Genomic DNA, 26,406 nt, shown 5'->3' on the forward strand with positions numbered 1-26,406 from the left:
TACGTCAACTGTTGTGATCAATTTACAGACACATAGCATTCTGAAAATTAATGAAAGCAGATTTATCTTCGGGTTGCACCATGCACCATCGTACGTGGCACTTTCAAGTCATTAAGCGCAGAAAGGATTCCCGTCAGTCTCATAGTGTTAGAGGTATGGCGGCGCGATATTACACCTTTAGGCGTATGTATGGTGCGAGAAAACAGAGAAATAGTTTGGAACTGTGAGACGCTGACTCTTTCACTAAGTCGCGAAATTGATCCGGTGAGTACAAGCGACCGCATTGTGCTCTTTGTTAGAATGTTGTTCGTGCAGTGAGCGATTTGAACGCAAAAACATGGTTGCGCAAACATGTGATGACTAATTCTTTACACGATCCCCTTTTCTCACTGTGGCGCAGATTTCGTAAGCTATCGAAATTGCGTGTAGTCAGTTAAACATGGCTTCGTCAGTGAACGCACCGGCTTGGTGCACCCAAAATCAGCTGCAAGATCAGTACGCCCAAAACACTACTTTAGCAAAATTCATCCGCACCGAGACTAATCTTTTGTGTAGGGCTAAGTAGGGGACCTTGCTAGACCTAAAATAAGAACGCCCCCACAATTCGTCTACCCACTGTTGCGTTTATTCATCCTAATTACCACAAGAACAATCTTTAATCGAAAGATATCCTAATTATTTGGGAGGATTGAAAAAAGTTTCGGCGGAACGTATCTCACTATTACTGTCGACAGTAATGCGTTGAGCATTGAATAAGTATACCGACATAACGTATCGCTACCATCGAAACGAGTGATGTGTGCGGCATGTACTGCAGTGGGATTACTCTCTAGCGCTTACCTAAGAACATTCGGCGCCATCAAGCTCCGCCACCGCGAAGCCTGCGCATGGTCTTCGAAATGCGTGGCGCGAAGGCTGAGAAACGCATCATACGGCAAACGGGCTCCTCCTTCACACCTTACCTGTGGCTTCGTTAAAAAAAAAATGTAGCGAAGTTCGTGGATGTCCATGAGAATTATGTTGTTAAAAACTTTAATCAAACAAAGGTGCTCGGGGCACGTAGGCCCCTGGGCCCCCGCACGACCGCACTCCACTCAAGTGTTTATGTTCCGTAGGTCCATAACACTGGCAGCCCGGCTGGTCTCGATGGTCTGCGTTGCCGGGTCCTCTGAGCGGAGCACGGTCTCCCAGTCCTCCCACGATGTCAGGTGCTCCAGGCCCCGCGGGGGAGGGTCCGCCGGGCAAAGCGAGAGGATGTGGATGGCAGACGCGAACGGTTCGGGACAGAGGGAGCAGGCGGGGGTGGGGAAAGAGGGATGGTAATGGGATAGGATGGCAGGGGAGGGGAGTGTGTGGGTCTGGAGTCGCCTCCAAAGTGTCGCATGTCTGTTGTCTAGGGATGGGTGAGGGGGTGGGTAGATCTGACGTGCGGCTATATAAGCCTGCGTCAGGTCGCTGAAAGTGTGCATGCGCTCCTTCGTGAATCCCGGATCGGAGGCCACCTGAGCCCGGTTAATAGAACCTCGGGCTAAAAAGTTGGCAGCCTCGTTTCCGGGATTCCCGGAGTCCGCAGGCACCCATATCAGCGCCACATGGCGGGGTGGAGGTGCAACGGGCGAGTCCAGTATGCAAAAAGCAGGAACATGGACTCGGCCTCGTGCAAAATTTAGTATAGCTGTTTTTGAATCTGTTATTATGTACCGGGCTTCCATATGGGTGATGGCAATGGCAATCGCAGCTTCCTCTGCAGCTTCTGGGGAAGTGTGTGGGGGGAGGGGTAGTGTGATGAGTGGGCAGAATGAGGAGTCCACCACGGCGGCAACCGCTTGCTCTCCCTTGCATGCGGCGTCCACCCATACGGCGTCCGGTTCGGGGCCGTAATAACGGTGGAGCGCCTTAGCTGGAGCTCGGCGGCGCTCCTCGTGATGTTGTGGGTGCATGTTCCTCGGGAGCGGCTTAATAAGCAGCTCACGGTGGATGTGGCGTGGGGTGGCGAGTAGTGTAGGGTCGTTGGCCGGTATCCGGATCCCGAGGGAGTCCGGGATGTGCCGCCCAGTGGATGTCTGTGTCAGGTGAATGTATTGCGCCTGTCGGTGGGCTTCTACAAGTTCCCCGATAGTGTTGTGGAGGCCCAGGCCGAGTAGTCGGTCTGTGGGTGTGTTAAGGGGTAGTTTTAGTGCTACTTTGTACGCCTTGCGTATTAAGGCATCTAGGGCATTAGTATCGTGTCGGGATAAGTGTAAATATGGGGTTGTGTAAAGCACACGGCTGAGGACGAAGGCATGGATGAGGCGACATAGGTCGCGCTCCTTCATGCCTCTGTGGTGGGCTGAAACCCGGCGAATGAGATGTGAAATCGCACCTAAAACGTGCTTCAGTTTTTTCAGGGTTGTGGTGTTTTTACCATGACTCTGGATATTGAGTCCCAGTATGCAGAGGGTTTCAACCTCCGGCACTGGGCCTCCGTCCAGATCGATCGTGATTGGGGGAGCATGGGGAGCAGCGATTACGAGGTCTGATGAGTAATAAAAGGACGTCTTGTTGGGCGAGTTGGTCACAATTCATCTTGGCTACTAGGCGCGAACACGCACGACACAAGGAAGGAGACGGGACAGAGCGGACAGAGGCGCTCTGTCCCGTCTCCTTCCTTGTGTCGTGTGTGTTCGCGCCTAGTAGCCAAGATGATGAGTAATAGTTCGGATTTTTCTGGGGAGCAGGAAAGACCGATACTGGCAACATAATTTTGGGTCAGGGTGGCTGCAGTCTGGAGAGTGTCTTCTATGTCGCCGTCACTGCCGTGGGTAGTCCACAGCGTGATGTCGTCGGCATAGAGGGTGTGCTTGAGATGGGGTATGATTGCCAATTGTCGGGCCAGGGGGATTAAGGTGATATTAAATAGAAAGGGGGACAGAACGGACCCTTGCGGGGTGCCAACACTCCGTAAAGTAAAAGAAAGGGAGGTGAGTGGGACCAAAATGTATCTCAGCCGTGCGGTCGGTCAGGAATGCTTGAATGTAGGTGTACGTACGTGCACCTACATTCAGTGGTGAGAGGGCATTCATGATCACTTGGTGTTCTACGCGGTCAATGGCTTTGGAGAGGTCCAAAGCCAAGACTGCCTTTGTGTGACCCGGGATAAGGGGGTCGAAAATGTCGTGCGTAAGTTGTAGCATGGCATCCTGTGCGGATAAATAGGGGCGGAAGCCCACCATGCTATGAGGGTAAAGGTCGTTTTCCGCCATGTGTTGTGTGAGTCTCGATAATACTACATGCTCGAAAAGCTTTCCGAGGCATGAAGTTAGCAAGATCGGGCGAAGGTTTTGGAGTGTAAGTGGTTTGTTGCGTTTGGGTGTGAAAATGCCCTTCGCATGACGCCAGGACTGGGGGAGGGTGCCCTCCCTCCAACACTGGTTGAAGTAATCCGTAATCTGTGTGATGAATTGATCATCCAGATTACGAAGCATGGATTTGGTTGGCGCCAGGTGCCGAGCTGGTACGGAGAGTCAGGAGGGCTGCTGTGACTTCCGTCTCCGTTATGTCCGTGTCGAGTGTGGGGTTGGGCTGCCCTCTATAGGGAGGCAAGCGAGTCGGTGTGCCTGGGGAGGTGTAGGTTTTTTGAAGTGTGTCTATAAGGCTGTCAGGGTTGTCTATGTGTGCGTGGATGAGTCTTGTTACATGGTGTTGTGTTGCTGTTTTTGTCTGCGTTGGATCTATAAGGTGGCGGAGGAGTTGCCAGGCCCGCTTGGTGGACAGGTTCCCAGCAATGCCGTCGCATATCTGGCCCCAGTTGGACCGGCACAGCTCCTCAGAATGTTGTTGGATTTGGGTTTGCAGCGCGGCCAGCCGCTTTTTAAGTGTCCTGTTTAGTTTATGAGAATTACAGTCTCTCGAATAGACCACTCGAACGTAAAAATTTCAAGAGTGCCTTCACTGCCTCACCGAAATGCGGCCGCCACTGCATTTCGTTGAGGTGTTGTGGTGTTTTGGTGTTCGTTGGGCAAGAGTGAACATGTGCCGTGATAGTGTGTCCGTGCTCTCTCCCTCTCTACTTTCTTACCTATTTACTTTCCCCTCCCCCAGTCTTATATCTCTCTCTTTCTAGTTTATATACGTATACGTATATATATATATATATATATATATATATATATATATATATATATATATATATATATATATATATATATATATATATATATATATATATATATATACAGGGACCCAATTTTTATTAATCATGTCATAAGAAGCCAAGAAACAGACACCAACGACAACATTGGGGAAATTGTATTTACTAATTGAATTAATAAAGGATAAAATATTGAAAATGAAAGGGGGTGAAAAACAAACAGTGGGTCTGTAGACAGCACGAAGATCACTTCTCTCACTGCTGCTGCCGCGTTTCCTCACGCCAGCGTTTTGACACCGAGTGTTAGCGGTCGTCGAGTGTGACGTGTTCATGTGTGCTGTGTGCGCTGACAGCAAGCATTTTAATTTAGTTAGCGAGCGAATATTTACAGCTTAATACGGCTGATAAAAGTGCTATCGGTACTTCGTATGGCTGTCTGCTAATTTGCTACCGCAATCGATGCTTCGCCTTCCGGGCAAAGCTGGGACTTTCTTTTGGAAGCGCTTGCTCCTGAAAGAGCAAGCGCTTCCAAAATCTTCCTTCTGCCGTTTTGTCAGGTCCAGTGTCTCGTGTCAACGTGCATAAAAAGAAAAGTTGGTTTCTCCTGGCATAGATTTATCTCCTCACGGGAGACATGTACCTTATCTATTCTCGTCTCACGTGAACAACTAGCGGTAGACGTGATGAAATAAGAGAAACATACAATTTGCAGTCGCCAAGACTATTGCTACAATGCAGGTCATCTTAGACACACCAAGTTACTATGCATACGCTGGACTTAATGAAAGTGAAAGGTTGCCACGAGGCCTCTCTTTTCTATTAATGCTTGCTCAAAATACGTAGACCACGTGTTTCGATAAGTGCGGACTAGTAAAAGAGTAACTTTCAGCTTGTCAGCGTCTCACTCATATGATCAATAACTTAAGGGCAAGCCTTCATCGCAATAAAAAAAAATAATAAGGTTCTTTACCATGAGTATAAAGGTCTAAGTAAAGGGTGCTCTCCACGATCGTTAAAATTTCTCATGCAACTGTTAATGGTTCCATTTAGAAGCAGCTAACAAGTATGGAGAGCGCCTTTTTTATCGCTTGAAGTTTAGAAGCTGCCGAAAAGCACAAAATCATTTATCATTTAAGAAGCACATATCAAGCATTGAAACACATGTACTTACCGCTTCAATTTCGACGTCGCTAACAAGCACAAAAGGCACTTATCACAGAAAGCACTGTGTCGACCACACTTGCACTTTCTTCGGCATCACCCAGATAGTCGTGAGGAGACGCTTACTGAAATGGATGACTTTTACGAACGCGAGAACCAAATGAACCGAGCTCCTTTAATGAGCCTGAAATGACGGCTCCGTTGCTGGCGTGAATCATGAAGGTTCGGGGCAGTTCTCTCCGTTCTTCGCAGCGGCTTAGTTATCTCGGTCTTGCAATAAAACAATAAAACGCTAAGACACTGACGACTTAATTTTAGACCGGCCCGCTCATCAGACATGTTCTCTTCCATTTCTTTCATCTAGACGTTGCAAGGACATTGCGAGAACATCGATTTGCACAGACAAACTGCATTAGAACAATTTTTTTCGAGCCTTTAGTACTCAGACATTACAGTCCCTAAGGTACGGGTACAAGAGAGCTATATGTCGCGTCGTGAATTGCTCCTTCAAATCTCAGCAGATGAGTTTTGTTCCCGGTGCTAAACGCAGAATTATTTGAGTTTCAGGCTAAAATAGGCGGGTACAGGAATGTATGCCTATAGTGGCACCTAATCTTCGAAGCCCAAGGGGGTAATATTTTCCAAGTAGCAAGAATATTCAACAGCTTTTTAGGCTGAGGTACCGGTTAGCCTGCGGGCTTTTAGCTATTGCTTGGTGGAGGAGATATTCGAAGTGTTCCCTCGTGGCAGCTAACGCTTTGAGATGGTTTCTTAAGCTGCGCTTCCTTCGGGACTGGCCCATATTTTTTTTTGTTATATACTTCCGAAGTCGGTGAAGTCTGCGTATAAAGGTATTAAAATAAAGGTAAAAAATAAAAGCGAAGTGGAGCTTTAGGTATGCCGCACTATATATAGATATTAAAGCACCATAAGTGTGCTGCTATAAATTACCACTATATCGCTCACCGTAATATTTAGCATTCAAACAGAAGCCTTTGTTGCGTTTTTTTTCCTTTATTGCACGTTTAACACGCCTTCACCTTAGACGCGACAAAAGAAGGTAGACACAAGACAAGCACAACAAAGCAAAGGTAGACAAGAGCGCTTGTCCTCTGTGTACCTTCTCTTGTCCTGTCTAAGGTGCGGGCTTGTTAAACCTGCAAGTATTATTCATAATAACTGCAGCGCAAACAACGAAGACGAAGTGGAGACACAAACGACAAGACAATGCGTTGACTATAGACTGAACGTCAGTTGATAGTCAGCGCATGGCCCTTTCATTTTGGCTGTACCCTTCGTCTTCGTTGTTCGCGCTTTAGTAATTACTAGTCAATATCAATAAGCCCAATTCACCGTTCTCTTACAAGTATGAAGAAACTACCTAAGCAACGCGTTCTGTTAGGTTTCTCCGTTATTACGTGCCATTAGAAAGACAGAGAAATTGGAGGTGAGAGCCGGGCAGGTTTGCTAGGATGACGGTTAGGCTGGCTGAGGAGGAGCTGGTGGAGAGTGTTCGTGGCTGCAGGAGGAAGAGGAGACGTGTGCCTAGCGATACACGTCGGCAAATGTTCCACCCGAGCGGCTCCTCGAGGTTTAAGGAACGACGGACGGACGGACGGACGGACGGACGGACGGACGGACGGACGGATGGATGGATGGATGGATGGATTGATGGATGGATGGATGGATGGATGGATGGATAAACCTTTATTGGATCTATTTAACTGTAGTTGGGCCCCTAGACGGCCGGCATCTCCCTGGCTGACATCTCTAGGCAAGCCCGGTTCACCAGCCAGAGCTGGTCATCCGAGCAAGTGGCCCGAGGAGCCGCCTCCCACGATGAAAAGGAAGGGTTGGGAATAGGCTCTACAGCCATGGGCGTGGGGCAGCTCCACAAACAGTGGAAAAGATCTTCCCGGGGCGCTCGGCAGGTGGTACACTGTGGATTATGGTGACCAGGGTAAAATAAATGTGCCAGATAGGGAGAAATAAATGCTTTTGTCTGCATCTGGCGCCAGATTGAACTCTGATGGCCGGTAAGGGAATGGTGAGGCGGAGATAAATCTCGTCTACCATTCCTGTAATACGTAGTAATCTGGTGGTAGGTGCAGATCCCCTCTCGGGGTTTTTCCGCGGGGTGTGACTGGTCGTCCAGGGTTTGGAAGGAAACACCTCTGACGAGCGCATTAACGCGCTCGTTCATGGGGACACACCAATGTTCAGGCACCCACGTGATGGTCACCGGGTGGGGAAGCGAAGGGATGTTTTGTAAAATGTGTGTGACCGTCTTAGGTGCTACGCCTTGAAGGAAGTAACGGTATGCACTTTTGGAATCGGTGCAGACTTCTGTAATGGTAGGATCCGGTAAACGTGTAGGTATAGCGTTCTGTATGTCACCATTCAGAAGCGCAGCGATATACGGGTCAACAAGGCGACGCTCACAGCGACCCGTTCAGGAGGGACGTGTCCCGATTCCTCCCGAGATTCTTAAGTGATGTAGGCAGCCTCGTGGCTTGTAACGCTTAGCTGGCTCATTTCAGTGAAGTTGTGCCGGGTAGCAGGCGAGCCGTCGCGGGGTGCTGGGTGGCTCACAGGCTGTGGGCTTGTGTCCGGTTGGCTACCGTGCACTGACAAAAGGGGGAAGCTAGAAAAAAGGAGCAGAAAGGAAACTAAAATGTCCCGGTGAGCTGTCGGAGCTCGTTTGGCGAGGCGCCTGACAGTGACACTAGAGAGCTTTAGCCTTTTCCTAAACATATAGCCCTTTGCGCAATGCTGGATTAGCGGAGACTCAAACGTGAGAAGCCGGTCTGGTGGCGCCTCCCGGGGACGTAGAGTTTGCCAGAGAGGGAATAGGGGACATTAGTTTTAGTTTATCGCACGCTATACCATGGCGTACACTATGAAATAGCGGGTCGTCATTGCGCATGCGCAGAACGCTAAACGACCCATGGCGTATTGCGTACGCACGCTATTTCTCAGATTGAACGTTGCCGTATTTGCGTGGTTTACGGAGTTTGCGCAAAACATGGTGGCGATCGCGGCTGCCCGCTTCGAGTTGAACTTGGCGTTGCTTTTGTAAAATTCACTTCGTTCGTAGCAAATGACTGTGACATGACAAGAAATGACACGAGCACCCATGTAACACGGAAACGTGTCTACGTACTACATTTTTGTTGGGGAAAGCATCGCAAGAAGTCGCTACCAGCGTTGTTGCTGCTCTTCACCTCTACGGTAACCCGGTGTTCCGTGAAGGGCAGTGCGTTTACAGACAAACTAAAGGTGTCTAAACGTAGAAAGCTTTAACTTGTCTTTAAGTTGTAGCCACTTACGAATCACCAGGTTACCGGGGCCGCAGGGGAAAGTACTCAATAGGGGCGGCGACATCTTGTCAGCTTTTGTTCAGCTATAATGCTTTTGAAATATTTTTGTATTGCGTGTGTGATCTTGCCGAAGGAAAACAATAAACGAACTGTATGTTAGCGATTATGACGCTACCGATGCTTTACGCCAGCAATCAAGTATAATATGATAAGTCAGTGGCATATTAGCTTTGTGCGCTCTCTGTATGAAGCCTACGCCACAAGATGCCACTACCACCGTTGTTTCTACCTTACGCCTCTCCGGTAAGCCGGTATTCTGCAAGCAATAATACCTTTAGCACAAGCTAAGACTTTCTTATAGTAGTGACGTTCACGTAGTGCTGAGGCCCTCAAAAAAAAAAGAAAGAAAAGAACGCGGTGATGCTTTCAGCCACACACGATCGCATCGCCTGTGACAAGCGTCCAAGAATTCGCTTTATTGCGGCAGAATGGTTGTCGGGATTGCCCGAGGCATACCAACAAATATGTGGCCGTCATGACACGGAAGAAAAATTTGTTCAAGTTAGCTCTGGTGTCATTACTATGAGTCATTACAGCAAAATTACTGTAACCTTTATTGAGGAAAGTAGCGCATGTATTCTTGTAGATTAGAAATAATAACAACAAAGGGATCTATGGCCACGGTCACGCCATCATCTAGCCGTAAGAACCCCAGATTTGGGGAGGCTACAGGAACAAAAGAACTGAGATCACCTGCTTGCTGCTTGTTGCAAGGGACGAAGGGATACACTCCGTTGTACACGCTACTCATCAAACTACCTGTACTCGTGGCGAGCTCACATAGCGTACGCATGTTAGCTGAGGCTTGCGCAAGTATATACAACTGCTAATCCATGCCCTTGAAGTGGGTAAGGCAGCACAATTGATCGCAGCAGTGCCACGCCGAGTACACACCATAGAAGATTATAAAGATCCTATTACGAGAGGAGAACTTCAGTCAATTGGCACCAGTACATTTAGGCCATTTATAACGTAACTGAAGCGGATCAAGCCTGCTTTGCGATGATAAAACTTGCACAATAAAAACATCTATAAAAATTGGAACAGTAATTTCAAATTGATTTCAACAATGACAGTATTGTTCGACGAGAGTTTCACGTTGATTTCCAAACTACTGTGTTTCCCAGTGATCCCGAGGCTGGCCCTGTTTAACTAGCGCGCCCATTTCTAATCCCTATGTTCACTCGGTATTGTTATTAAAGCTGTGAATAACCGCCCTTTGATCGACATCTGGGAAGTGTATCCAATCTACAGGCATCTCCATTACTAATACCTCTTGACATCTTCTGTTATTATTAAGATCATGGATAACTGTGCTTTAGGCGACATTCTAGGAATGACGCTCTGCAGAAAGTTATTCGAATACAAGGAAAATAAGTGTACATTGCTCGATGTCAGAAGAAAATCGCCTCATAGGAGCGAGCGCCACAGGGCCGGATGCGAAACGTTGACATGTTTACGATGAGCGTTAGCGTTCATCTACGAAAGCCTGCGTGCTCGTCATTACAAATAAGAAGCTAGAGAAAATGAAGGAAGGTAGGTAGGGAGGTTCAGAAGCAGAGATTTCTGATGGCTACCTTGCACAAGGAAAGAGGAAAGATTAGAGAGAAAAAGTTCTGAGGATACTTATATTGATTAGACAGAGAGAGAGAGAGAGAGAGAGAGAGAAAGAGAGAAATGAGGTGAAGGAAATAAAGAGAGAAGGCAGGGACATTAATTATGAATGCGTCTGGTTGGCTACCCGACTCTGGAGGAAGGGAAAGGGGAGAATACAAAAGTTCCCGTAAACACATGCGCGCACATGAAAAATGTTGTTTGGTGAAAATGCGACAACGCAGGCTCGTTGATAATAAAAGCTATATAGCACTTTCAGAGCCTTGCTCGCCCACGGACGACGAGGTTTGTGTTCAACGATCTCGTATTCAACAAAAGCTTGTTGTGACTTAAGTTCTGACTTGAAATTGAGTTTTAGCATGTTGAACATACTATTGTGAGCAGATTTTAAGTTTGCAGTTCTTTCTATGTAATTCTGCTATTCTTGTGGCTTCCATTCTATGTTGTTTTACGTGAAGAAGAATAGCGGGCGCCATTTAAATGCGCCAATTGTGCCTAGGTATTGAAAATTTAGACATCCATCCTATTACCAGGACAACGTTAATCCTTTCCCTTCATCTTTGCGTCTCCTAAATGTAGTTCACCTTTAAAAAAGTCAGTTTGTCCAATTAGGCCAATTCGTAAGACAGCGATTGTCACTGTGTATCAAATTGAGGACAGTGACACAACGGGCGGCCAATAGCCTCGGTGCTACCGCAGACAGCGCACGCCACACTCTCAACATTTCTGACGAGGGCTAAGTAGGCTATCGTAAACGCCTGTAATGCGTTCAGTACAAGCACCAATGGTGGTTTCAAAGATGGCTCATGCAGGGCTATGTTTTTGCGCTTTAAAGAAACTCACATACTTGCGTATTTAGATGAATCCTTGGAAACACCCAGATTTACTTCACTGACGCGAGAAAAGAAAAGAAGAGAAAGAAATAAACTGGCTGCGCAAATTTTGGGGGGTTCAATACAGTGAGAGAGTTTCCCTCTCTCTCCCACTTGTGCGAGTTGTCATGGAAGTTTGACGAAATAACAAAAAAAAAGGGAGGGAGGGGGTGATCCTGCATCTGTCTCTCGGCCAATCTGCATAGGTATAGCAGTACTTTGTCGCTCTTGTTGCGCATTCGTGGCTTCCGCGCCAACTCTACGCCAGCCACCAAACCTGCCGCTCACTTTTGTGTCTCTGGTAACCAGGTACTCGGCAAAGGGCAATACGTTTTCCAAGCACATAACGCCAAGTCGCTCGCCCAGCCGCGAAAAACGTTTGCGTTCGCGTCAACAGACGCCTGCGAGAATACACCCTAAATGTCATCGTCGTCGTGGATCTGCTTTCTTATATCTATTAAGAACTCTTGTGCACACGCATTCGCGGCCCCTATATCCCGGTGACACCACCGATAAAGACGAGGCTTCTGACACCGCTCCTTTATTTACTTATTTTTTTTTCGTCAGACGCCGGCAAGGACCAATATCATTGCATTAGCCTGAGAGCACCGGTGTCCCCATGAGCTGCAGCTCATCATCCCCGCGGGGCAACCACCACGACGGATATACAATGGGAGGGGATGGGGGGGGGGGGGGTTGAAGAAAGGCTGTACAGCGTGGCCATCCATGTTTGCTTCCCAGCAATGCCGCCAGCATCCGCGACCCTAACAGCCGGCTTCTCCGCCCACCGCTTGCAATGTTTCGCACCCGACGCGAAACGACCAAAGGGAGAGAAAGGGGGGAGCAGACACATCGTGCCAAGAATTAGAGACAAAAGGCAGCGGGGAGCGGCAGGAGGACGGCTGCGTTAAAGTAAGTAAGCGCACGAGAGAGAGAGAGAGAGAGAGAGAGAGAGAGAGAGGGTGGAGGGGCGGGGAGCGAACGCCTTTCCCTTCTCTCCCCGTGTCCTGCTGCAGGACGTGCCTCTGGGGACAACACATATATTTGTGTGCGTCCGCACGTGGGGCAGCTGCGCGTATCGGGCCTCGCAGCGGCCACCGGAGCGCGCATTTTTATCGGAAGTTTGCCAGGCGCCCCGGAGCGATCGGTGCTGCAGCTTGCGGGACTTTCCCGGCGGAGAGCAGCGCAGACGGGGAGATAGAGTGGAAGTAACCGTTTCCGCGCGGCCTCTCGCGGTTTCGCCGTAGCGGCGACGCGTTTTTACAGTATTGCGAAACTTTTGAAAGCACTGGCGACTGGTCGCGGTCAGCGGACGTCGGCGTGTAGTCGTTGTTTGTCTCTTTGGCGCGTGCGCAGAGCGGAGTCGGGGGAAACATATCGCGCACGCTGACGGCACTGTGAGCCCGCTTTCGGATAAATGGACAATGGGTTGGTCGGGGCCAGTTGAGCCTATCGCTTGGCTAAGTCCTTTCAGCTTGCCTGATTCTTGTTCGGAAAGCGGCGGCTATCTGATGGCGGCATTTGTAAGTCCATAGGCTCAAATAGTAAGCATGGTGAAACAGTCACCTGTAATGTTCGAGAGGCGGCTGGGAGAATATTGCGTGGTCCAGTTTTTGTGAGGAGTAAGGATCACTACAAATCTCTTGAAAAAAAGAAACAGTCAATAAATCCACACAGGCGTTTGTTTGTTTAGCTAGTACTTGTCAACTGACATGGTTACTGCAACAGCTTTTGTGCAATGTTTTATCAAGTTTCGATAAAACACCTACACAAGATCCTGCGAGGCTCTCTGTTGGCCTGACGTGGTTTCCAGCTATGAAAGAAAAAAAAAGAAAGAGAATGTTGGTTTGTTGAACCATAGTCTCCGTCATGCAGCTTGCATGAAGACTCAAGATAAATTGAAGCATTCATTTGTACAGGAAAGTTTGCGGAAAGCAAAGGTGGCCGAACGCACAAATGGTCAGTTGTGGTGTATTCTCCTTGCTAACGAGCAGAACAAGGTATTATTTCGAGTCGCCGCCAACATACGACAGTACAGAGATGATCGATGGTGACATGGCGTAGCGGTTACTTTTTCTGTTAACTATATCTTCTTTGGACTCTTATGTTCTCATCATTTAGGGCTTTCACAAGCCGGTCGTCTGGGAAACAGAGAAAGGCAAGGTAAAGTACCTTGCACAACCTGTCCATCTGTTGTTCTTTTTTGCTCACAGACTGTTTTTTTTCATCGAGGCGCAGTTTGTTTATATATTCCCTTTCTCTGCTTCTACAGCCCTCCCCTGAAGTGTACCGTGTCTCCCTTGTGGATCAAATTAACCTTGACGGCTTGTTTGTTACACAGTCGCGATTGCCCGGTGGATAAAACTGCCTCGGAGAGTTATTTTACCTTGGAAACGTTAATTAACTCTGGCATGCCTGCTTAGAATGAAAAATGCCCTTGCTTTTTTTTTTAAATAACACAACAATAGCTGCCAGCTCTCCAATATTCTATGCGTACCGAGAGGGCAGTGTATCGTAAATTATTTTTGGCATGAAAGCTAGTAGCTCAAGAGCTTAGTTTTAGATGAATCTAAAAGGACCAATATTACAATCAGCTGAAAAGAGCTTTCTGAACATATTATTTTTGTGAAAAAGGCAGCTACTTGCCGTGTCACTTACTTAGACAACAATATTTGTAACAAACGCTTGCAAGGAGCAATTTGTTGCAGGCCGCTACCTTGTAGCCAAATGGTCTCGTTCCTTCTCTATCAGAAATATCGGTCAGGCTAAGCGATGTACATTTCGCTGAGCGTCCCGTGACAACTACAGTCATTAAAGCACACATACACTGTTCTACAAGGAACAGAGACGGCAGCCTCAAGAATTATTTCGCGCATTGATTATTTACTATACATTGTAACTTGAGTATGTGATTGAATAGACAATTCATAGGCATTCATTCAGTCACCCGACAAATCAGTCGGTGTTTACCGAATTCACGACTGCACTGTCTAAAAGAATGGAGAAAAAACTTTGTTTCCGACACAGAGTGATCTTGCTTGTTCTCACGTTAATCGCAGTTGGGTCGATGCGAAGTACAAGCCTTTTTCTTCCGTGCTGTGCTAGTTTCTTGCGCTCATTAACTATACCAATGAAGTACTTTACTTACCTATATAGAACATTTTAAACATTTTTGGAGTCCCACCGAAATCCGTGTTGCTTTAGAAGTGAAAGCTCACGTTAATCATACTCAATGTCAGTGATCTACAGGCCAACATGACGTAACCGTTAGGTTCCAATTACTTTTTTTTTTACTCGTCGTCAGTCGTCGTATAGAGGCACTCTGCCGACTATGTTATCGCCAGGATCAGCCGGTCGTGAGTGGTGGACAGTATGAAGGCAACAGAATGGAGTGAAATAAATATTTACGTTATACTGCTCTGAAAGCTGTATTCCCGCTCCGGTATATAAGCAGTGGATACTGACGCTACACAGAGGCGGAGCAAAAACGCAGAAAGCTTTTGACCAAGGAAGCACTCATCGCGGTCGTTCAGTGGCCATGGAACTTTGGCCGCAGAGCACAAGGTTGCAGGTCCGAACACAAGCAGCGGCGGCCACATTTCAATGGGAGCTGAAAGCAGAGACAAATTCTGGGGTTTTGCGGGCCAAAACCACTTTTTTGATTATGAGGCAGGCCATAGTGGGGGGCTCCGGATTAATTTTGACCTCTAGGGAATCTTAAACGTGCCTCCATTGGACGCTACACGGACGTTTTTGCGTTTCGCCTCCATCGAAATGCGGCCATGCCGCGTCATGGATTTCTGTAGCTTTCTAGTGCCATATAGGGTGTTGTACCTTGCAACGCAACCCCATAGCCCTTAAGCCATCGCGGCGGGCTGAAAGCACAGACCTTGATGTACGTTTGCTCGTACATTTTGCCTACATTTGCGTTTCTGCATGCAAGGAATATTGATGCGACTTCAATAATGTCAAAAATGTTCGATGTATATATCTGTAAGTAAAGAACTTTGTATTGTTGGCTTCATTATTGAGGGCATAATTAATGAACCCCAGTCTACGGAAACAGATCCACAGCCCTGGGCTTTCGACCGCGCCACAATTTGCCAGTTTGCACAGCCACTCCAGACCGTGCAACTCAGCTATCGCGCAAGACCCAAGCAAGCCCTTTGGGATGGCGTCACTGCGAGACCCTACGGTAGCAGTGGGCCGCTGGCCTACCGGCCCTGCCTCCTCGCTCGTCTGCGCGAGTGGCTACGCATTCGCATGCCCCCGCTGTACACAGAGCTGCGCGCGAGTGGGCCCAGGCTACGCGGCATTGTTATTCCGGCCGTGCGTTGCGCGCGCTTCCGTTCTCGAAGAAGGCAAGAAAAGCGCGTCGTCTCTTGTGCGCGAGAAGAAAGCGGGGGTGGGAAGATCGTGCATGGCTTCCTTGCTGCCGCTGTGACGGTGCGAGGCATGACCAGCGTGCCGGGCGTGCTATACCGCGGTATCGATGACCCTGCCGGCAGGCCGGCCCGGTTTTTTCCCGGTCGCCGCTCGCGCTGCTTCCGGTATAGTGGCTGTGTTCCTGGCTCTGCCGTTAGTGCTCTTGAATCTCACGCTGCACACTTTTCTCGAAATTATTAAAGCCCCCGCAAGAGTTTTGTTTAAGCAGGCGTTATGGTGCGATAACAATGCGGCTTCCCTTTGTTCGCCTGCGTTCAAGAGAGCTTGTGCAGTGATATCAGCCCTGATGCGCGTATGCTTGAATTTTCGCCAACAGGGTTCCACGAGGTTTTCCTTCGAAATCGACGTGCGCGAAGGCCGTAAAGAAACAACGCGACAGCTAGAGTGTTATATCCCTTCATCACTGGCCATTGATATCCGCGAGCCGTTTGGGATTTGTTGTAGCATATAGCGGCCCTTCGCAGAATGCGAAGGCGATCAAGTGAGATCGAATGTAACGCTTGCCGGGGCGTATTTTGAGGACGCATAAAAACGTCACGCGCGGATCGTCAGCTGCGTCTTTGCATGCAGGGGCTCGTAGACGTCGGTATAAATGGGCAACTGCATGGATTGTGTTTTCGACGCATTTGATGCGTTTCACAAGCCAGCGTCGTGGAACGACTTGGCATACACTCCGCTATCGTAGCCCAACAAATGTACCGCAGAGTACTTGTTTGAATCAGCCGCCACATAATGAACATGACCTGGTCGCCATTTATACCGCACGGCTGTCGCGCTATATCATTATGGATGCACCGACTCACAACGGTCCCTCACTGAACATGTATCTCATGTGTACACGTGCGTCCTGTTAGCTGCTTTTGGAGGTGTCGGAGCTGTGGCCCCCGACGCGTTAACGAAAGGTTGTACAGAAGCCATGAAAATAAGCGTCAAGGTAAGCGAAGCTGGTACTGGTTTTTTTACCGTACAATATATTGACTTTGTCCATGCGTTTTTTTATCTGTGTGTGTGCGTGTCCAGTTGGAGCATTGACGTTTCGTGCGGCCGTCGCAGGATTGCACCTGCCGGTCTATAGCACAGGCATGACAGCGAGACGCATGGTTGTGCTTAACCTTTATCGCAAATATGCATCTCCCGTTTGTGTTATACGCAACAAGCAGCACATCCTTTTCGCCGTCCACTCGCGCCGCGATACCGAAGCACTGGACAATCTGGAGCTGATACGAAAAGCTGTGGCGCCATAGAGAAAGATATTCAAGAAGAGCGGACATTCCCATCGAGCCCAGCGGTCAAATTGACTGTAGCGCACGAAGCGGCTGAATCACACTTCCGATTTTGGAATCACACTTCCGCTCGGCATTTGTTTTGCTTCTACTGCTTAACCGCGTGCTGTCTTGGTGCGACGGAATCGGCTTTAAGGATCTCGATCGACAACGTTAAGGAGCTCGTGTCGCAGAAAAGCTGGTTTCGTCCGTGTCGTTGGGCGTGAGCGAAAAATGGCGGAAGGCAATTCATAAATAAAAACAACTTGCAAGATGGGCTGGATGGGAATCGAACCAGGGTTTCCGGAGTGTGAGACGGAGACGCTACCACTCAGCCATTAGTTCGATGCTTCAAAGCGGGACAAAAGCGCCTCTACTGAATGCGGTGTTTCCTTAGAAACGTGCCGTAGGAAGTTATACTGCGGTGTATATCGGTAATTATGAGCATGTAAATTACAGAAGTCGCAGTTAAACGCGTAGCGAAGTACGTTTCCGCTACTTTTCTTCTGCGCTAGCCGCACACGCAAAGCCATCTTGCGGCAAACACAGAAGACCCCCTCCTCGCAATGTACGGCGCTGCCCGAACAGCTGGCGCGCCACTCACCCGCTTCTCCCCTTCGTCTCTTTTGAGCGCATTGGGGCCGTGCGGGGACCGGTGCGAGGATGCCCCAATACCCTTGCGTTTAATAAGTTTTATCGCTCTCTCCCCTTCAAACTTCCAGCGTGTGTCACTCGAACCCTCGTGTTTAGGCTACGTGGCTCCTCTTTCCGCTCACAGCGCAATTCTTAGGTGCAGCGTCCGATGCGGGACGCCTCTGACGTGATCGCTGCGCCATAGCGCGTCTGGTGGGAAAGCGTGTCCCCTGCGATGTGTGCCGTGCGGCTGGTGAAGAGTCATGCGTCTGCGTGGTGCTCCCAAGCGAGAGGACGATCCCATCGAGGCGTCATGCCCCATAATCGCGTCCGCCTTCATGGCGCGTCTCGTCCCGGCTGTCCGTGCCGATCACGACGTTTGGCTCGCGTAGATCGTTTCTCCCTCCGAGACACCGAGTTCATTGGTTCGTTCTGCTTGCTCAGGCGCACGTTTCGTCTTTGTGTTACTTAAGAGCATGCCGAGCGAATGAGTGGGAGGTGCGAACCGGGTGCGATAACTCTCGCGTTACACTCTTGAAGGCGAAGCTTAAGCGTCCTCCAAGTTTTTTTTTTTTTTCGTGGAAGGAATATGATTACGAGCGATCTTTACAAGCATCCATCAAATCTGTCCTCTGTGCAACATGCGATTTCATAAAGTAGACGCATGACGCCTGGTGAAATGGGGGAAATGTTTATTTTGCTCTATATGAATGTTTGTTCCAGGCTTTTGGTACGTTCATCCAATGTTGTGGCACCAGGAAGGCAGCAATAGTTCGAGTACGAAGCTACACCGGACGGAATCAGCTGAGAAAAGAAAGAACGTGCATGTGTAATTTTGGTATTTAGAATTTATAAACTGCGTGTAAAGGCAAAACGTGCGAAAATGGTGATTAGGCGACATTGCGAACAAAAGCAATTCTCTTTTACAAACATTGCGTAGAAAACACCAGACTCCTCCCAAGCAATACCATGCATAAAATATTACCAAATCTGATTTCCAAGCATTCCCCATTACATGGTCCTATTTCCTGCTCTTAAGACCACAAATACAAGGGGGAGTGTGCGTTTTCGACACAGCTTGGCCTCAGCCGACACCATGGTACGTGGCCATGTACACCGAGGTAGCCGCAACACAGGCTCCAAGCCAGACCATGCTACACGCTCGCAGAATGCCTTCTACTCACACTCAATACAAATGCGTGCATGCAAAGCCTGTTTTCAGCCGTTTAGAAGACGGAATTTTCAAGTTACAAGTCCCTGGTTTTTGAGCACTCCGGCGTTAGCTTTTGCTCGTTCTGCCGGTGCAAGCAACGTCCTGCCGTGTTATCACTTTTTATCGCTAGTCGCGTTTCGACAAGCGTGAGTGCCGTGAGAAGTTATACGTTGTGTGTGTGTGTGTGTGTGTGTGTGTGTGTGTGTGTGTGTGTGTGTGTGTGTGTGTGTGTGTGTGTGTGTGTGTGTGTGTGTGCGCGTGCGCGTGCGCGTGCGTGTGCGTGTGCGTGTGTGTGTGTGTGTGTGTGTGTGTGTGTGTGTGTGTGTGTGTGTGTGTGTGTGTGTGTGTGTGTGTGTGTGTGTGTGTGTGTGTGTGTGTGTGTGTGTGCGAGGGGGGCATAAAATGCGTCACAAACTTCGCCCAGTAAAATTCAGTGAATGTGAATGTAACCAACGTTAAACTAATAGCGCCATAGTGGCTTCCGTGTCCTTCGCTAACTGGATCACAACACCCTGTGCGGAACAGCGAGCCCAAGAAATACACTAAAAAACACCGAAATAATTTGCATTAATGCTGGGGACAAAAAAAAATTGTCGCAAACGTATTCCAGTACGATTCTGTGCACGTCAGACTAACTCGCCACAACGCCCGAGCTGTTTTTCGCTAGCTGCGTCGCAATGCTCGGCACCGTGTCCTAAGCATAAATTGCTTGAAATGTAGTACAGACTGTTAAAGAAAATTTCGTATTTTGCCGGGGTATAATAGCGCAGGAGTGCCATGTCAAAATGCAGCAGGAACGCAAAAATACGCTGAGCGCTCAAAAGACAGAACTACAGCAATAAAAAGAAATATATATATATATATATATATATATATATATATATATATATATATATATATATATATATATATATATATATATATATATATATATATAGAGAGAGAGAGAGAGAGAGAGAGAGAGAGAGAGAGAAACGGGACGCCTTACAACCGAACGCTCACATGCGCAGCCGGCCCCACTCGCTTTGGTGACGTGTCTGGCGCATAAAGCATGCATCTGGCGTGTGATTGGCTTGTCGCTAGGTAATTGAAGAAAACGAAATAGCAAAGTATAAGTTCATATATACGCAAAACTAATTAGCTCTAGCGGGAAAGAATAAAACATAAAATATTGTCTGATAACTTCATTTCACTTTTTCTGACGATCGCGTTAGCCGACGGCTGATGTGAATACTAGGGAAACGTATTCTTGCTGAATTTCTTTCTCTATAACTGGATTGTCACATAACGTATCAGAGCGTTAGCTGTCACATGGGAAGGATAATGGCAAATAACAAAATGACTACTCGCTTCCCTTACCGGAAAATGGGGGTAAGCGAAGCTTGCACCGCGTGCACCTGACCTTCGTCACGGTTAAGTAATTCCACAGGTGACGGTGCCGGATTGCTTCGGCCTCCCGTTCCCTCAGCTCGGGATCTTCTCGTTGCTGTAGGATTTCCTGTGCTCGGATGGTTCTAACGGCTGCTGGATTGGCGCGCCGACGGCGAGCCATTTCGCGGCCCAGTTCTCGCCGCCGCTCGTCGAACGCAACCCCTTCCTCGGGGGAACGCACAACGCGTGCCCGTTCCATACGTTTTCCGAGACTGAACTGAACGGAAACGAAGCTGGCGGCAGCGCGCGCGAAGCCTTTCCTGCCCTTCCTCTCCCCGGCAGAAGCGAAACGGCTCTGATTGGTTGCGCGCGTGGTATGAGCGCGCGCCTATGCAGCTGGAATCCTTGCTAATGACTCGCGCTCCGGCGCCGGCGCAGCTGTTGACTCATCAAACCGCCCTTTCCCCCAGTGGATCTGCTCTGGGTGCAACTGTGTTTTTGCGTAACCACTACGAGCCAATACAAGCTTCGTTTGAAGCTTTACCTTTAACAGTGGAACGTCCGATAACATTCTAAGATTCCTGACTGCTTCTCAAGCTTCCCAGCAACTGCAGCTTATGTAACCGTAATGTTTGCCGGGAAACGCTGGTGGCGAACGCTATGCACGAAGGCGAGCTTTCTGGTAGAAATGCGACCTCTTGTGTAGGCCGCCATGCGGCAGAGGTGCGTGCCACCTGCATGTGTTGCAATGAAGCATGTGCGGCGCTTTAGGGACTTTGAGATTGCGCGCGCAGGCACACAGGCACGCAGGCGCGCAGGCACGTTCATAGAGCAGCTCTGATCTCATAGCTGCTCTATGAACGGTAGAAACGCTGCAAAAGGGGTTCCTGTTTTGAGTTTCCACGTAGCAGAATTATTAAGGGAAAATGAGACAACCACCCAATCGTAGCAATTGCTACAAAGGAAAACCATACAGAAGTATGTTTTCTCGTATATTCAAATTACGATCCGACGCTATCGTGTCTGTAGGTTGTGTGTAAGTCGTACTTCACGATTATCTGACATATTTTACCTTGAGAAATTCAAATAATTCAACAATAAATTTCAGTATTGCCATTTGTTGGGCATGTTGATAAACTGACTTGGAAAGCATATTTAGCGCCAGCGAACAAGGACAGAAGGGAGACGACACCACAATGCGCTAATTTCAACGACTTGATTTTCAGGAGGCACCCACCTATTTAACCTATGCACAGTGGCATCACCTCATCCAAATCTTAACCATCCAAAAAAGCCGTTCCCTTATCTAACAAATCGACCGACGGGGCACTAACTTCACTATTCGGAATATCACGGAATATCACTATTCCGACAGATAGCCTGAGCCTTCATAATCTCTCGCATAATCTCTCGCATAATCTTTGTGCTCCGCAAAAACCCGGCAGGATCCATACACCGGCGCACAGCCGCATTCCTGACAGTGAGTCGACAGATGACCATATTGCTTATTTCTCACGTTTAGACTATGTTCTCGCAACCGGTCATTAAGACAACTTCCTGTCTGTCCGATGTATTTTTTCCCACAGGACAGCGGCAGCTCATAAACAACTATTTCTACGCAGCCCACTGGTGCTTTGCGATGATTCGTAGAGCACCCGACAGCTGGCTTACAGTACGGGTCAGTTAATCGACATATTTTAGCGAGTTTTTCCGGCGCTGAAACAACCACTTTTGTGTCCACCCGGCTAGCCATTTTCTTAAGACTGTGCCGTTCTATGCAGGTAGGGCACTACCGCTACCTTCCCTATGCGTTCCGTCCGTTGTTTTGCCACGTCCCGAGTTGCGCTGTCTGTCGCGCACCTTTTCAGCAGCCCTTCTTCGACCGAAACCTGCACTGACTCCGGAAGCCCTGCTGCTGATAACCTTCCCGACTGATCCATAAGACTCATATGGATCTTATGGTGGCAAGATTTCTTTAATGCATTTCCAAAGCACAAGTTGGAAATGCCACTTTTGACGAGCTTCGAGTGGGCGGACCGATACGGCAACAGGGGCTTATTAGCTCTAGGTTTATACTCCCAACACGTGTGCCGTTCCATTAACTCGAGCTGATTGTCTAAGAAGCTTCTTTCTTTTTTTCGACAAAGGCTGGTCGTCTAACTGGCTGAGCAAGACGGAAAGCGATTTTCTCTGTCCACTGTACTGCGGGCACTGGCATAGAACATGGAGAATTGTCTCCTTTTCGCCGCAATCGCCATATGCTGCGGTGTCGGCCATCCCTATTCAGAACGCGTAGATATTGGTGAACGCGAAGGAAAAACAAGAGAGGAAAGGCAGACAGGTCAACCGGATTTAGTGTCCGGTTGGTTTCTCTTTACATGCGGATCGGGCAAGGGCAGAAAAGATAAGAAAGCAAGAGAAGACAAAAAAAAAAAGAAGGACCGAATCATTCCGCGCTTTCTACGTAAATGCGAAACTGTGTCTATGGTTCTATGAGTAGAGCAGACGGTTCCAAGGCGCTCGAGTACCCTGGTTCAAGACCCGTCCATTAGACAGGTAGTTTTTTTTTTATTCAGTGGCAGCTTGTGTTAAACGCGTTCTGAAGTTAGCGTGGCGCATGAATATGACGCACCAATACGCAACGCTATACCTTCTTCGCGAGGAGCCAACATCAGCACTGACCCACGCTAAATTCCAGGATGGTAGGCAAGAAATCCTTCGCCTTATAACTTGTATGTGTGTTGTACGCAGATGTCATGCCTGGCGTAGCCACCGGTGTTAGTTTGCGTGCATACTTTGCGATGTCCAGTGCGTTGTAATAAAAGATGAACCGACTACTCTGTGTTTCACGACAACGTAGAACTACGCAATAAAAAAAAGATTGACTTTTAAGAATAAAGCACACTTTTTAACAAAATGTGTTTTTGCGAGATGGGTGCATCCCTTATTGCTCGTGGAATGAACGAGGCTATCTGGTATTATCAGAGTCGTTTGATGAATTTATCCAAAGAATTTTCTTTTGCTTAGGAAGAATAAAATGCGCAAGGCAGACAAGAACGATAGGTCAAGGGACACGGATCAGCGCAAGTCTGTGCGTTAGTCCCTGTCCCTTGACATCTCGTCCTTCTCAGCGTTGGGCATTTTATTCTTCCTACGCATTACGTACCGACTCCCCAGCCACAAGCTTTATTAACCTACTTTTCTATTACCCTACATTTCGCAGATGCACCTGTTCGCGGACCCGTGTAGCAGGCTGAGGTGATCGTCAGAGCTTACTTGCTGGATAATTAGGGTTGTTCATGAATACACTCGCCCTCGTCCTCGCTAAACGGATTGAAGAACACTGCTGCCCGTTTCCGTAAATGCCGGCGAAAGTTTTATTGCCGTACCGATAAGCGTTGAAAAAGAAAGTCCTCAATTCCCAAGTTTCTCATTGAGGCAGAACGTGAAGAAAAGCGGGCCGAATTGAGCGGAACGAACTTAGATAGGAGTGCGCTTGAGGTATACAAACTGCGGGTTCGATAGTTTCCTCGTAGCAGCGAAAATCCATCGTTATTTGTACGACAAGCATGCTGCGCACAGCGAATTGCTCCTTGGCGTGCCACGAATCGGAGCTTTCCAATGCATGCGCTCTTTCAAATTGAGGCAGCTTTCTCACCAGCACTTAGCGACCGCTCAATGAGCGCGCGGTTCGTTAAGGAAGTTTATTCGGAAACTTTGTATTTCCCATTCTCGTTCCTTTCCCAAATAAACCGATTCATTGCTTCTTGCTTATCGAAAGACGATGGAAAAGCCCCTTGGCACATTGGTTTGGCTATTTCGAGAGGCATCTGCCTGTCCACAGCGCGCTCCCGCGTATCGGCTCTTCTCTCTTCTCCGCGTTGATGTATGCGGTAGCTCGCGGTTCAACAAACAACCAAGCAGCCTCGGTCTTCCTGTGCCGATCTTGCATCGATCACAATTATCGGGAAAGTTCTGCTTGATGTCATGGCTCTTTGGGCATTTGCCGTAGTTTTGCACTTAAGCCAAAGGATAAATGCTTTCCGAACGATTTTTAAATTAAGTAACAAAAGAGAAACGTCTGTAACTTGTGATTAGCGTAGCGTCTTGGCGAATCCCATTATGAGGCATCCACAATACCGTTAGTGCGATGATACAACGCGCAGCATTCGTCGATGCCAGTTTCTTGCTTAATGTTCACGCCTTGCGACCGTCCCTTGGCATATACAGTGCACCGGAATGGTCATTCCTTGGGCTCCTCGTAATCTAAATGGGTGCTAATGCATTCTGGGAGTACATTATTAGAGCTACAATGTTTAATAACAGTTACATTTTATGCACTGGCACAACCGCCATTACTTGAGGTGACCCAGTTATCGGGAATCTTCTGCCCATTGTGACGACCCTTATTCGTGCGTGAGTCATAAGCTTTTTTACTTAGGCCAAATGGCCGTTCGGCCCCCAATGTTGTTTTAATTAATCAGGAAAACAAAAGCGGCTGCAGCTTATGATTCGCGCAACATCCTGGTGATTTGCTATAAGATACATGCATAACATTGTTAGTGCGGTGATAGAAGGCACAGCGATCGTCGATTTCACTTTTGCTTAATGTTGATCTCTTGCACCGTGCCTGGCCGTCTCCATAGCGTGGCACGGACGTCCCTTATGCTCTTCCTAATCTCATTTTATGCTAATGCATTCTGCCAGTAAAGAATCAGAGCTGGAACGTCGAATAAAGAGTGCCCTCATATTCGCTGGCGCTACTTCTGGCAAAAATAACTTCATAGATAATGCAGTGCTTTTCTTGATTTGTTGTTGCCTTCAATAGAATGCCCGTTTAGATGTAATGCAACATCTTGCATTATATTTGCAAGGATATACGTCAACCTAGAAAGCTACGCGTGCTCTAATGACTGTCCTAAAATTATCGTACCTAAAGATATACTTATCGACGCCCTGCATCTACTACTGTGCGCGGGAACTATCTCCTTCTTTGTCTTTTCCTTTTGTCTTTCAATCCCACATCCCGACATCCGGTAGCCAAGTGGACGTCCGTTTGCTTAACCTCTCTACGTTGTCTTGTTTTCTCTGCGTGGGTTTTTGGAGGGACCGACACGGTGCTGCAAACAATGTTTTTAGAAAACTACATACCACCGTCTTATTTTTTCAGTACCTTGCGTTTAGTTTAGTTTAGTTTAGCGTTGCCATGACAATGTTATATCAGTCGTAGTTTGTTCGTTTGCGTTTTTGGATCGCAGTGCGGACAGACTAAACACCGGACACATCGAGCGCGGGAAGAATTCATAAGTGGTTACCGCTCTAATATAAACAGTGCACAGACTAAAGTGAAGCACCGGTGCACTTGGCACAAAACAAACAGTGTTCTGATTGGCTAGCCATGCAGGCCCGCTGCATTGCATCTCTTTAGCGCGGTGCAGGCGCTCATGGCAACAGGCAACCCATCTCATTACATGTTACCTGCTGGTGCGAAGCAAAAATGTTTTCTTTTTTCTTTCTTTTTTTTGTATCTGTTACAGCTCGCGTTGCCCATTTAGCTGTCTCGTCGGCACGAAAGAATTGTTTTCCCGCACTTACATCGTCTTGTAATTAGCGCTACATGTTGCAGAGTACCCACGGGTGCGTCGTGGCCAGCCATGACGAGGTCCGAGATACCGTATATACTTGCGTGAACACTTGCATAGATGAACAGTGTTAACACGGAGTGATATTAAATGCATCGATCAACGTTATCTTAGGTTGAATTGCCGAAGGTACTCACTAAGTGTTCCACTGTGAACGATGGTCCTTTTAAGGTGATCCAGCAGGTTCCGAAAATCAGGGTCAGGGATTGACGAAGGCTTTCGTTCTTAAGAACTCTCTATATGTACTTGGCCTACTGCACTTGGAAGCACTATAGGCCAACTGCCCCCATTGGCTAGTGTTACGCTAGAACGAGACTTTCCTTGCAAGCACGGGGGCAATATATTCAGTTCCCCACGGAAGGTGGTGCGTCCGTTTGCGAAGATCTTATTCGACGAGCTTGTGCCGCAGTCCCGAAGTGAAGTGAAGTTTATTCAACGTATAAGAAGGAGGATAGACTTTAGAAGGATGGCAAGACGCAAAGGGCGTGACGGGGCCAATCTCCCCAAAAAATGTCATAGCATTTGACAGTCAGCAGCAACGCCGCTTCGCAACAGAGCGAACACAATGTAGTAAGATCTGGAACACGTTATGAAGACACAGATCCAATAACACCACCTAACAACGTTCACAGAAAATACATATACTATTTTCTGTTAAGCAGCAACCATTCCGTGACACTCTT

General features: G+C 48.0%; 1 protein-coding gene across 1 annotated transcript in view; it reads left to right on the forward strand.

Annotated features, from left to right (window-relative positions):
* The first annotated feature begins 2,405 nt into the window (after positions 1-2,405).
* The window catches only part of LOC142578184 (cell adhesion molecule Dscam1-like), a 106,965-nt gene continuing 82,964 nt past the window's right edge, over positions 2,406-26,406 (forward strand). The window contains exon 1 of the mRNA XM_075687585.1: positions 2,406-2,478. Coding sequence (XP_075543700.1) covers positions 2,406-2,478 — 73 coding nt within the window. The remainder of the gene's footprint in view (positions 2,479-26,406) is intronic.

Source organism: Dermacentor variabilis, chromosome 4, assembly GCF_050947875.1.
Source record: "Dermacentor variabilis isolate Ectoservices chromosome 4, ASM5094787v1, whole genome shotgun sequence".
NCBI classification, from domain to species: Eukaryota; Metazoa; Arthropoda; class Arachnida; order Ixodida; family Ixodidae; genus Dermacentor; species Dermacentor variabilis.